General features: G+C 45.9%; 2 protein-coding genes across 2 annotated transcripts; both read right to left on the reverse strand.

Moving 5' to 3' along the window:
• Positions 1-5,816: 5,816 nt before the first annotated feature.
• LOC136517766 (uncharacterized) lies at positions 5,817-6,999 on the reverse strand. Its single transcript, XM_066511408.1, has 3 exons — positions 6,554-6,999; positions 6,356-6,472; positions 5,817-6,262 (listed from the first exon to the last, which is right to left on the reverse strand). The coding sequence occupies exons 1-3, from the start codon at positions 6,896-6,898 to the stop codon at positions 6,185-6,187; spliced, it is 540 nt and encodes a 179-aa protein (XP_066367505.1). The 5' UTR covers positions 6,899-6,999; the 3' UTR covers positions 5,817-6,184.
• A 298-nt stretch (positions 7,000-7,297) lies between these two features.
• LOC136518927 (probable calcium-binding protein CML9) lies at positions 7,298-8,245 on the reverse strand. The gene is made up of 2 exons (XM_066512613.1): positions 8,001-8,245; positions 7,298-7,904 (listed from the first exon to the last, which is right to left on the reverse strand). Exons 1-2 carry the CDS (start codon positions 8,074-8,076, stop codon positions 7,531-7,533), a joined length of 450 nt encoding a protein of 149 aa, XP_066368710.1. The 5' UTR covers positions 8,077-8,245; the 3' UTR covers positions 7,298-7,530.
• Positions 8,246-11,919: the final 3,674 nt, after the last annotated feature.

An 11,919-nucleotide genomic window follows, 5' to 3' on the forward strand; every position in this document is an offset into this window, starting at 1 on the left:
GAAATAGTACTAAAAAACAATACCATTGTCATCAATTTCCATCTCTTCATATCTCCATTAAGGCATTAACCCTGAAGCCCTTAAAGATGCTAGTATATTGACCCGAGAAAATGGTTTGCTATGTGAATTAAGTTGTTCATCCATTTAAAAAACTACATGAGGACAACTGACTTAGGAAGAGGTTAAACTCAACCATAATTCTTGGGCTTGGATGACATGGAGTCATTGTAACCAGTGTGTTTTTGTGGTCTTTCTCCTAGTTTGGTTAGAACTTTGCAGGTTTAGAGCTCGCCCTTGAGGACATGGTTTATTGCAGGGGCTTGTGGCTCGTGCCCATTTCTTCTCTTCTTGCTCTGGAGCCTGTAGGCAAGCTAAGGTCATTTTTTTTTTGGTAAGTATAAAGTGCGAAGGTTTCTAGATCATTGTGTATGTGGGTGCGTATTCTAAGGGTTCTTGCTTTACCCAGGCCACGTAATCCGCTTCCTTTGGGAGTCGAACCTGGGTCACTGGGGTGCCATGCGGCCGCTCTAGCCATTTCAGCCAAGAGTCCGTTGGCTTATTAATACAAAGATGTGTGGCTCTCCTACGTGTTTAGGATTTTTTTTTATAAAACTGCAACCTTAATGCCAGTTTGCTGTCGAGCTGCACCATGGAGTCAGTTTGTTAACACAATCTTCACCAAAAACCAGTAAACTATTTCGATTTGTTAGAATTCTTTAATACATCCATGTACAGTACCTTTTTTTTCAAATGGAAGCACAGGAGGTGGCAGGCCCGGATACATACTGCCGCAGGCCGGCAGGGGGATTGGGGACCAGGCCACGAGAACATCAACGTTCGAGTTCGGGTCCCTCGGGTTTAACCCCTAAATGCAGGGCAATTGTGATGCCCTGTTCCGTGTGTCTTTGGCTCTCGAACTGGAGGTTGAATTGGTACTTGTAATTAGATGGCGTTGGATTACAACATTTGGTTGTCTAAATGGTGTCCGAATCGGTGACTTGAATTGGACGCAGTTTGATAACAACAACGTCAATCAGAACTAGGGTTACTTCCTTAAAAAAAAAGGTGTACCAGTGTAGTGAGCTTCCATTCTATGCGCGGTCTGGGAAAGGGTATTAGTGGCAAGCCTTACTCTCATCTGTGCAATGCGAGGAGACCGTAACTCGAACCCGGGACCTTCCGGTCACAGGCGGTAAGACTCTACCGCTTACACCAGACCCGCCCTTCCTAGGGTTACTTCCTCTGTTTTAAAAAAATATATAGGTCTTGTTGGGATGTTGTAGTATTAAGGGGGTGTTTGGGACTGCTTCGCTCCTGTTTTTGCAGCCTCGCTCCAGCTCTACGTTGCCAAACACTTTCAGCTAAAAAAAAACTCTGCTCCAAAAAAAAAAGTAAAGTTGAGTGCCAACTCTACGTTTACTTCAGTTTTTAGAGTTTTATACTCACGTATGGAGTTGAGGAGTAATTACATGCCACTTATTACTCAACGGTTCACTCTACCATATGTTCGACTCACTACTGGTTCGACTCCCGTGGCCATGCACGCTCGCGACTCGCTTTCGTGCTCCAGCAAAGAGGAAAAGGTGAGATCGTTGGCCGGCTGGGCTGCCCGGCCTTTGGGCCTTGAGTGGCCTAGTACGGTCAACATTCTTATTTCCTTTTCAAATTATTCAATTCTTTATTTCCAACAAGAAAATAAAAAGGGAAAACCCCTTAAATGAACAATAGTAAACGCTAACGCATGTGCCGAGTACTACTTAGAATAAAAAAAACATAAATCAGGGGCATAATAGACCATCTGCATGGAAACAACCCATTTCTAGAGTCGGAACTAGGCTGTGTGTCAAACAGTACCACCTGCTTCATGAACTCTATAGTGGAGTTGCTCCATGGTAGAGTTAGTGGAGCGGAGTTGCAAAAATAGAAGCAAAGCAGTCCCAAACATCCCTAAGAAATCATAGTATCAAGAAACTACAGTTTTAGAACCATCGATGTGCAAAACCATGTTTAGAAAAAAAGTGGTCTAAAGTAAAGTTTTTTAAAACTCCAAAAAGACTACAGTTTCAGCAATACCATGGTACTCAAAGCCATAAAGTTTGTTACACTCAAACACTTCATGGCACTCTAAAACCAAAGTATTTCACAGAACCATGGTATTTTTTAAAACTCCAAAAAATAATTTGTATTCAAATAGGGCCACAGTTGCAGTTTTTTCTAAGTCAATCCATCTCAAATTAACCAAATATATGCAAAAACAATAATATTCATAATATCAAATAATTATAATTAAATAAATTATGAAATATACTCCCTCCGTTCCAAATTAAGTCGCTTTGACTTTTTGGTTCATCCATTTTGCTATATATATATATATATATATATATATATATATATATATATATATATATATATATATATATATTATATGTCTAGATACATAGCAAATTCTATGTACTAAAAAAGTCAAAGCGACTTATAATTTAGAACGGATGAAGTATTTTCATAGTATATGTATTTAGAGTCATAAGTATTGATACTATTTTTCTATAAATTTAGGGAGTGCTTGTATCCAAATGCTAAAATTAGCACATCTTGTGATGATGGGCTAAACCTGAGTGGATGAGCTAATTATGGACTAATATGAGCCAGTGAACTTTGGCCACCAATTATCCTCCAATAATTTTTATTACCCATAATTAATTAATTAACCATGTTTAATCCTTTTATTTGGCACCCAAAACCCAGGACTAGTGAGCCAAACACTCAATGAGTCAAAGTTGAAAATTATGTTAAGAATCTAGACCTCGAATTATGTTCCTTCATGCATGGAGGGTTTGTTTGGTTCGCGACCTAGCAAGTAAGTTCCTGACCGTTAGGCACTCGACATTGATAGCATGGATTGCTACCTGACCAAGCAACTTTTCTTAGGTGCTGAACCAAAGAGGCCCTAAATACCATTTGACTAATGTGGTATGTTGATGTGTATTTTGTGGAGATCTTTATCTTGCGATTCTAAATATATACACAAAAAAGAGCCTTCTCAATGCAGCTTTGTCTTCGAGACTTTATCATTGGACACCGCTAAAGGAATGCTCACGACCTCCCGGTGCTGCTGTCAAACAAGGCAAAGGGAGTAAAAAGGAATGCTTTTTTATTTCATTTTCAGCTGTTTTTTAATGAACCGGACAGCCAGGTATCGACTATTTTTTATAAAGAAAAAAGAAACCCAAACTAGGCACTCAACAAAGCATCAAGACCCAAAGCGTCGTCCAGCAACGCCATCGATAAAAACTATGAACCAAAGAAAGCATATCACGTGCTGACAACAGACACAAAGTTTGCCAGAGTTTTGGCACCCATCCATTTTCACAGCTGAAACTTGAGATGTCAAACGACAGGGTAACAGGGATACATAGTATCTTTTTTTTTTATAACAAACAACTTTATAATTAGCAGCAACGCGCTGCGGCGATAGTTACATCTTTGAGCCCTACATCTTGTAGGGCTGGAAACAAGTTGCGCTGTAAAACATGATGCTCAAATGTGCATGAGAATTCTAAGCTCTGGTGCTGGCCTGAGATGGCTCTGCAGCTTGTCTTGCTAGGGAGTCAGCTGTGGTGTTGAGCCGCCTATGGATCTTGTAGAGCTTGGATGGCCTGCTTCTTGAATGGTTGGAGAAGGCTTGGGTGAAGTGCTTTATTCTCCAATCAGGAGGGTTGGAGAGGTCATCACTGTTGAGGAATTGAACAAGTTGTTCACAGTCTGAAAGGTAGTTGGCGCCTGAGAGGTTGAGCCTGTCAATGATAGCCGAAGCAAGCGCGAGGCTAGCAGCCTCAGCCATGATCACAGAAGTACATGCATTAAGTTTGGCCCTGATGTAAATTGCTTGTGGTGGCTGCTCCTGGAAACTGAGAATGAAAATTCCAAGTCCAGCCGGCCTTGGGTGCCTATTTGGGCGGTCCGGCTCGGTGGAAGCATCCACATAGCAGCGGGGGCCCTGGAGAAGAGCTGGTGCTGTGATTTCGTATCTGTTCGTTAGTGGCACCTGTTGCAAGGAGAGCCTTATACCTGACGGATTAGACGGTGGTGGTGCTGTTGGTGTTGTGTGTACAGGTTGTGTAGTTTCTTCATCTTGAGGTGGCAGACTTGGCTGTGACTGTGGTGGTCGTGGTTGGTCTGCTGGCTCGCTTGATGAAGCTGTCCCCCGGAGAATAGGTTGCAACACGCGCGAAGAACGCGTGGTGGACCTGCCAAGGATTCCAATTTCGCCTCTGGAAGCGGTTATCATTTCTTGCCTTCCACAGATACCATAGAGTGATGAGGATTTTGTTGGAAACAGAGTTCGGGGTAGAGTTGGAAATGATAGTTTGCAAGATGAGTTGAACCCCATCTTCTCCTTGGGGCAGATGATCAGTTTGAAGGGGAGGGTCTGAAGAAAACCATACCGCACGGGGGAGATTACAGTGGAAGAAGAGGTGGGCGTCGTTTTCCATAGCTCCACAATCTGCACAATGGTTATCTATGTTAGTGGAGTACCTTGCTGCTCTCTCAGTGGTTGCAAGTGCTCTGCGTATTAGCCGCCAGGTGAAAGTTTTGATGAGCGGTGGTAGTTCTTTGCTCTTTCACGCCCTCTGTAATATCTGATTTGCCGGTGGCTGAATGCTTCTGGATCCTTGCTGGGCAAGGTGTATGACCGACTGGGAGGTGAGGTGCCTGTAAATATTTTTAGAAGAGCATTTTCCATCTTTTGATGGAGTCCACCTCAGTATGTCCTGTTGGTCACTATCGACAAGGTTAATGTGAGTGATGGCTTGAAGAGCCTGGTCATCAAAAATATTTGTGATGAGATCAATATTCCAGGATCTAGAGTGAGGATTCCAGAGTTGGGATACAAGAGTAGGCAGAGGTAGAGTAGTAACCGGAAGATGAATGTGGTCATGTATAGATTCCCACAGTGGGCACCAAGGGGCTGACCAGATGGAAGTATTACCTGCATGAAGTTGGTAAGTAGAGTTGGCGCTTAATTCCTTTTTGACCTGCAAAACAGAAGACCAGAAAACCGATCGAGGGCCATTAGTTTTGGCTGTCCAAAAAGAAGCGTCATGGTAGTATTTGGCTTTAATGACCGAAGAGAGGAAAGGATTCTTGTTAGTTGCAATATTCCAGGCAGCCTGTGTAGAAGACTTTTGTTGACAGTATAAAGGTCCCGGATCCCTAGGCCGTCATTTTCCTTGGATTGACAGATATCATCCCACGAACGGTAGGCAATAGGAGACGCGGGATTGTCATCCTGGACGCCGGTCCACCAAAATCTTCTGATGATAGCAGTGATTCTGTGGATAAAAGACTTGGAGAAAAGCACAGTTGATATGTAGTACACAGGAATGGAGGAAAGAACAGACTGGATGTAGGTTAGTCTACCTGCGTGATTAAGTTTATTGGCCTTAACAGTTGTAAACTTTGCTTTGAATTTGTTAATGATAAATTCATAAGCTTTGTGTTCTATCTATGTGGTTGAAAATGATCGGATGACCTAGGTGCATAGTATTTGGTAGAAGGTCAGGAACAGAAAAAATATTCTTGATTGTGGCTATAACAGTGCTGTTAACATTCCTGCTAAACATTCCTGCTCCGTTGCCTGTCCACAAAGCATGAGGTCATCTGCAAAAAGAAGAGAATGGATAGGAGGGCATCCGGAACCAAGAGTGATCGTTAGGTTAGAATTGTGAATTTCGTGTTGTAAACGAATGGATAGCTCATTGATAGCAACCACAAAGAGATAAGGCGAAAGGGGACAGCCTTGCCGAATGCCACCATTAACAAGAATGGAGAAGGTAGGAGTGGAGATGCATCGTTGGTATCAAAATACAGAACCATACGCACCACTGCCAAAAACATGCTAAAAGAAAGAAGCAACACATTATACGGTTTTGAACCAAAGAAATATAAATATTTTCCACTCATACGATGGTGGTCAAGATATTACTCCATGCATATAGAAAATTACTACTCGTTATCTGTCTATTCCTTTTTCTCTGATTTCCGCCGCAAATCCATCTGCTCTCTCCAATTCTAGAATACAGTGACATACATAACATGACCCGTCGCTGCGTACACCGGTGGTGCGGTGCGTGTTCTTCTGCACAACGGCACCGGCGAGTGCGCTGGAGTCACCCTCAGAGCTTCACAGGAATCCGTCTCTGCGGTCTTGCTCCTCGGCCTCTCTGTTCGCCGTCTGCACGGCCTTGAACCACAGAAACGCCTGAAAATGTACACGGACACTCTTCAGTCAGCGACAAAGCAGGCGCTGCAATGAGGAGGCAGGCAAGCCCGGCGCATATCTTGGGATACGTACGGAGGTCGGGATGCCGGTGAAGACGAAGAAGCCCAGGATCGGCGCGTACAGGGCGCTGTCGGAGCTGACGATCCCGAACACCGGCCGCTGGTTGGTGTACTCGAAGATGGAGCCGATCTGTGGAGCGAGTTTCGTTTTCGTCAGTAAAGATTCTGCCGGCAGCGAAAAGGAAAATGGGTTTCCAGCAGGCGCACGCACCGCGGCGATGGCGGTGATCGCGGACGCGAGCAGGTACGCGTAGAACGGGACCTGCCCGGCCTCCTCCGGTCCCCGTGCGGCCCCGCCATCGCGCACCCAGGGCGGAGGCTCGTCCGCGCCGGGCTTGGCCCACGCGGGGACCTGCTCCTCCTCCTCGCCCGGCGGCTTTTGCTTGCCCGACGACGCGGCCAAGGCCGTCCGCAGCCTCCGGCGCGGCGACGGCGGCCTGCCGAGTAGTGGCGAACGGGCGAGACGGGCCTGAGGCCTCACGTTCGGACCGCCCCTACTATGCCCTGATGAGGAGGTGCGCACGGAGGTGGAGACGGTCACCGCTGTGGCCGCCATGGAGACTAGCGCGGCGACGAGCTCCTTCCGCTCGGAGCTGCCGAGACGAGAGGTGGTCAGACCGCTGGCGGTCTGGAGGTCCTGGCGGATGGGAAAGTGGATAGGAGGCGGTCGGTGACTCGGCGCGCGTTCGTGAGTGGCTAGGACGCGGACGACGTGGCGTGTGGCGGCTGCCAGGCTGGCATTGAGGACGTCTACGATGGCCGAATGGGATCGAGAATGTTATCTGCGGCCCGTCCAGCCCACCAGAAAAGCTCTGATGACAGGCTTTGGTGGCCCATATCCAGAGCAGCCATCAGCCACGGAGTTCCTGAACAAAAACGCCGGCGCCATAAAAAAAAAAAAAAAAAAAACGCCGGCGCCGGTGCGCTCTGGGAGACGATGGGTCTACGGCGAACGGAACGGAGTTGGTCTTGAAAGCTGTTATCGGAGATACGTTACACGCTTCACGAGCGAAACCAGAACACAGAGCTGACTTCAAGAAATCGGTAGCGACTAGCCACTGCATCTGGTGCTGTGACAATAATTAATTCAGCACTTCAGCAGCACAGCTAGGACAGCAGATCGAGTTGACATCCTCCTCCCCAACTGAATCGCTCGTGGCCACCGAAGGATCACCGATCACCGGGTCACTACTTGTCCCTGAGCAGCACCTTGACGTAGTGCTTGTACTCGACGCGGCCCTCGCCGCTGGGGTCGGCCTCGCGGAGCATCGCGTCGGCCTCCTCCTCCGTGAGCCGGTCGCCGTGGCTCACCATCACCTGCCGCAGCTGCTCCGCGGGGATGGACCCACTGCGGGCGTCGTCGAACACGTCGAAGCACTCCGCGAGGCGCTCCTCCGACTGCCTGGCGCCCATCTTGCGCGCCGCCACGGCAAGGAACGCCGCGAGGTCGATGGTGCCGGCGCCGGCGCCCGCGTCCTCCAGGAAGCGCCGCGCCTCCGCCTCGTCCACGTTCTGGCCCAGGGACCGCAGCGCCGTCACGAGCTCGCCCGTGGCGATGCGACCTGCATGCCCACCGGGAGCAACAAAGAAGCACGCACATATCAGTTGAGCTAGGCGCGCACGCGGTGGATCGGAGTACGAGGGGGATGGTGACTTGCCGTCCTCGTCGGCGTCGAACAGGTCGAAGATTTCCTTGCACTCGTCGACCTGCTCCGGCGTCAGCTTCTCCGCCATGTTGCTCACCCTCTACCTGCAACCTCAGCCGCTTCCTCTTGCTATGGTCTATGGATGCTACGACTCTCGAGGAAATGCAAAGCTTTCTTTGATTCTAACTCGATTTCGACAGGTCACAGGACAAAAGAGTGAACAGAAAATTCCGATCTGGCAGGCCACTTTTTTCCTTTGGTCATCAGAATTAACGAAACAATGACCTATCATCGGTGCACCGCACTCAATCAATTTAGTGGCGACGTCTCATCCACCTCTGGAGGCTGGAGCGATCCAATCTGGGTGCAAAGACAGGCCATGCCGCCATGATCCTCACCAAACCATCGCAATTAGCAATAATCAAATCAGATCCAGCAGCTGGCATTGCATAATACGTACGTATTAATTAAAAGGAACCGCCCCCCCCCCCCCCCCCCCCCCCCCCCCCCCCGCGCCCCGCGTCATCTGCGAAGGCCAATTTGGTTCAACAGCCTGGCAGGCCGGCACCATACCTAATTGGCTTTTCCTGCTCTTGATTCGTTCATGAATAATTAGCGTGCACGTGCAACGAATTCCCATTTTGCGTCGTAGTCGATTCAAATTTGAACGAAGGCTCCGATTCGAGAGCGTGGCCGTCGGTGTCGGAGTCGGAGTCGGAGACGGCGGGTGGCGGCGAGGTCGGCTTTTGAGTTTTGAGGCGGGGCGGTGAGAGTACATCCAGCTATTCCAGTAGGTTTTGGATGATTTAATGACAATATGATTAAAGATCTAACTCGTTTGTTAAGTGTGAACATGTAATAGATTATCTCACATGTATTTAATGTAAGTTAAAATAATGTGTTGTTGTATAAACAATCTAGTTCAATCATACGGCAACAATATAAATAGAATTTATGCAAAGACTTATTTATTATGGGATTTCTATGTACTAGTGAAAGCAAGCTCGGTAATAATTAATTAATGAGACATGAGGAATTACATATGGAATGGTCTCATATTTGAAGCTTGTTAAATTAAAATAAAAAAGAAAATAATATAAATGAATGGATGATTCAACATAAGATGTGACTTGATAGCTTGAAATGGTGAAGATAACAAGGAAAGGCTTTGAGGTACTAAGCAAGGGTAAAGGGCAAGCGACGGTTTGACGACCGAATAACCTAGCTAGGCGAAGAAGGAAGTACTTACATTTAGTTGAGGTACTAATCAAGTTATGATGGTCATGTTGATGTGGAGGATCAAATCACTATTGGAGTGTTTGATGGAAGTGACTTGATACATTTAGGATTATTCATATTTGATGAATGGAATCAAGTCACGGTCTCAAAATGGCTATGCTCAAGTAAAAAGATCAATATCGACATGTTGGGACCCTCACTTGATGAAGATTGAAAGACACGACATAAATTCAAAAGAGATCAATTCAAGCGGTATAAATTCGTTTTCCATTTAATCTTGAGTTTAATAGGTATGCCGTACTATTAAGAGGGATGCATCATGTTGATAGATAATCATTCATAAGTGCTCATGGTAACCCATGTGAGTTTTGAGTGTTTGAGAGACAAAAGAGCTAACTTGTTTTTACTGTCCGGTATTGATACCGAACGTGTCCAGTATTTGCCTAGCCACGATAAAATACTTGGTGTTCTCGGGTTAGTTCGTCGGGAATTCCGACGATCGGGAGTTCCGGCAATCGTCGGGAGTTTCGACGTCTTGGGCTTAACTGACTTGGAGAAGTTCACTGTCTTGGTCATACCGAACGTGTTCAGTATTTATATCGGAGGACGGCCAGAGGCCAACGGCTAGTTTTCAAATGCCTTGAGGGTCGGAAGTTTCAACATACGTCGGGAGTTTCGACACCTCGCATACTTTAACTTAGTTACCATAATTTTTAAATGTGTTGAGGGTCGGGAGTTCCGGCATTCATCGAAAGTTCCGACGCCTCACAACGACACTGTAACTCAGTTACCGTTGGCGCAGTTTAAATCATACCAGATGCATACTGGACGTGTCTAGAATGGCAACGGCTAGTTTTTTAAGGGGGCTATAAATACCCCCAAGCCTCCACCTTTGGAGGCTGCTGATTCTGCTGATACACATACACGTTTTTGAGCCTCGTCAACTCTCCTAAACCCTCTCTTAGTGAGTGTGTTATCCAAATCGTAAAATCCATTTATGGGTTAAGAGAATTTGAAAAAGAGAGAAAGCCACCACTTGAACACTTGTGCATATTGTCTATTTAGTGATTTGTATTTATTACTCTTGGACTCTTCGATCCTAGATGGTTAGGCGTTGCCGAAGAGCACCCGAGAGATTGTGGTGTGCCTCAGAAAGTTTGTAACTGTCGATTCCGATGCCTCGGAATCAACTAGTGGAAGGAGAAAAGGAGTTGAAAAAGACTCTAGCTAGAGTGACCTTCGTAGTACCCTCTAGGGCTGACCTTCGCTGGGTCGCCTACAGCCCCCTCAATGGAGAGAAGGACTCAAACGAGTCCGAACTTCGGTAAAACAAATATCGTGTCTAAATTCGCATTTCATTTGATATTTATGTTGCTCTAGCTCTTATGTATGTTCTCTGTGTATCTTGTCATCTCTATTAGGTACCTACAGTTTGGTTGGAAGATAAAAATGGAAAGGAGCAAGTTTGGGACTGTTCCACTGAAACCGTGTATACCGGACACGTCTTGTATTGGTTCCTGTGCTAGGCAGTTCTTTAGAACACGTGTGTACCGGACACGTTCGGTATTAGAGCTCAGTGCTGAATTTATTTGATCTCTGTTCTAACTTTGTGTTGCAGGGTTATAGCTTCTAGATATATTCTTTATACCTTGTTTACTCTGTAGCTAACTTGTGAGTGGTGGTATTACTCTTAATTTGGAGTTTTCATTTTGGAAACTCCCTTTTCTAATCGTTTCTATATTTAAAGGTGTTAATTTTTAGAAACGCCTATGCACCCCCTTCTAGGTGGCATCCTAGGTCCTTTCAATTGGTATTAGAGCAAGGTTCTCACCTAAAGCTTCACCGCCGTGAGAAAAGGATATCGACGCCTATTGAGTTGAAGCCGGTGCTTCTCCAAAATGATGGTTTAAACTTTCTACCTTGGTCAATTCATGTACTCAATGCTTTTAGAGATATTAGTCCTCTTGTTGAGCATATTGTGGATATAAGCATACCTCTTCCTATAGTTGATTGGAGCAACTACAAAAATTTGTCAAAAGAGAAAGAGATATGCGTGCAACTCAATGATCAAGCAATTAATATCATTTTGAGTACATTGAGTGTAGAGGTTCAAGATGAGGCAATCTTTAATAGACAACCACCTCCGGAGAGTGCTTATCTCATTTGGACTAGACTTGTTGAGTTATATGGAAAATCCAAATATGATGATGCACTTGAGATCGACTCAATAGAAAGTATGTCCATTGTGTCTTCATGCAGCGAATAAACCTCATAAGATCTCAAGAGCGTTGAGCCGGAGCAAGAAGTGCAAGCAGCGCATGGCCTGCTGTCTGCCTGCACATACCGAACGTGTCTAGTATGCCTACCGGACGTGTCCGGTATGGCTGAGGCAGCAGAGCGGCAAGCCGCTGTTTGCAACAATGCTCAAGCTCGATGGCGATCAAGTGATGAATCAACCTTAGTATCTCATGATTCTCATCACTTGTGTCTCATGGCCAAGAAAAGCAAGAAGAAGACTAACAAGAAAGATCAAGAAAAGGAGAAAGCACAAGTAGATAATCAAGACAATAGTGATGTTGAAGTTGAAGACAACTACAACCTTGATCATCTCAACCGCAATGACAAGTTCATCATTATGAAGATAGTTGAAAAGAATGATGAGCTAGAGGAAGATATTGAGAAGCAAGAGCAA

The sequence above is a fragment of the Miscanthus floridulus genome, chromosome 17, assembly GCF_019320115.1.
Source record: "Miscanthus floridulus cultivar M001 chromosome 17, ASM1932011v1, whole genome shotgun sequence".
NCBI classification, from domain to species: domain Eukaryota; kingdom Viridiplantae; phylum Streptophyta; class Magnoliopsida; order Poales; family Poaceae; genus Miscanthus; species Miscanthus floridulus.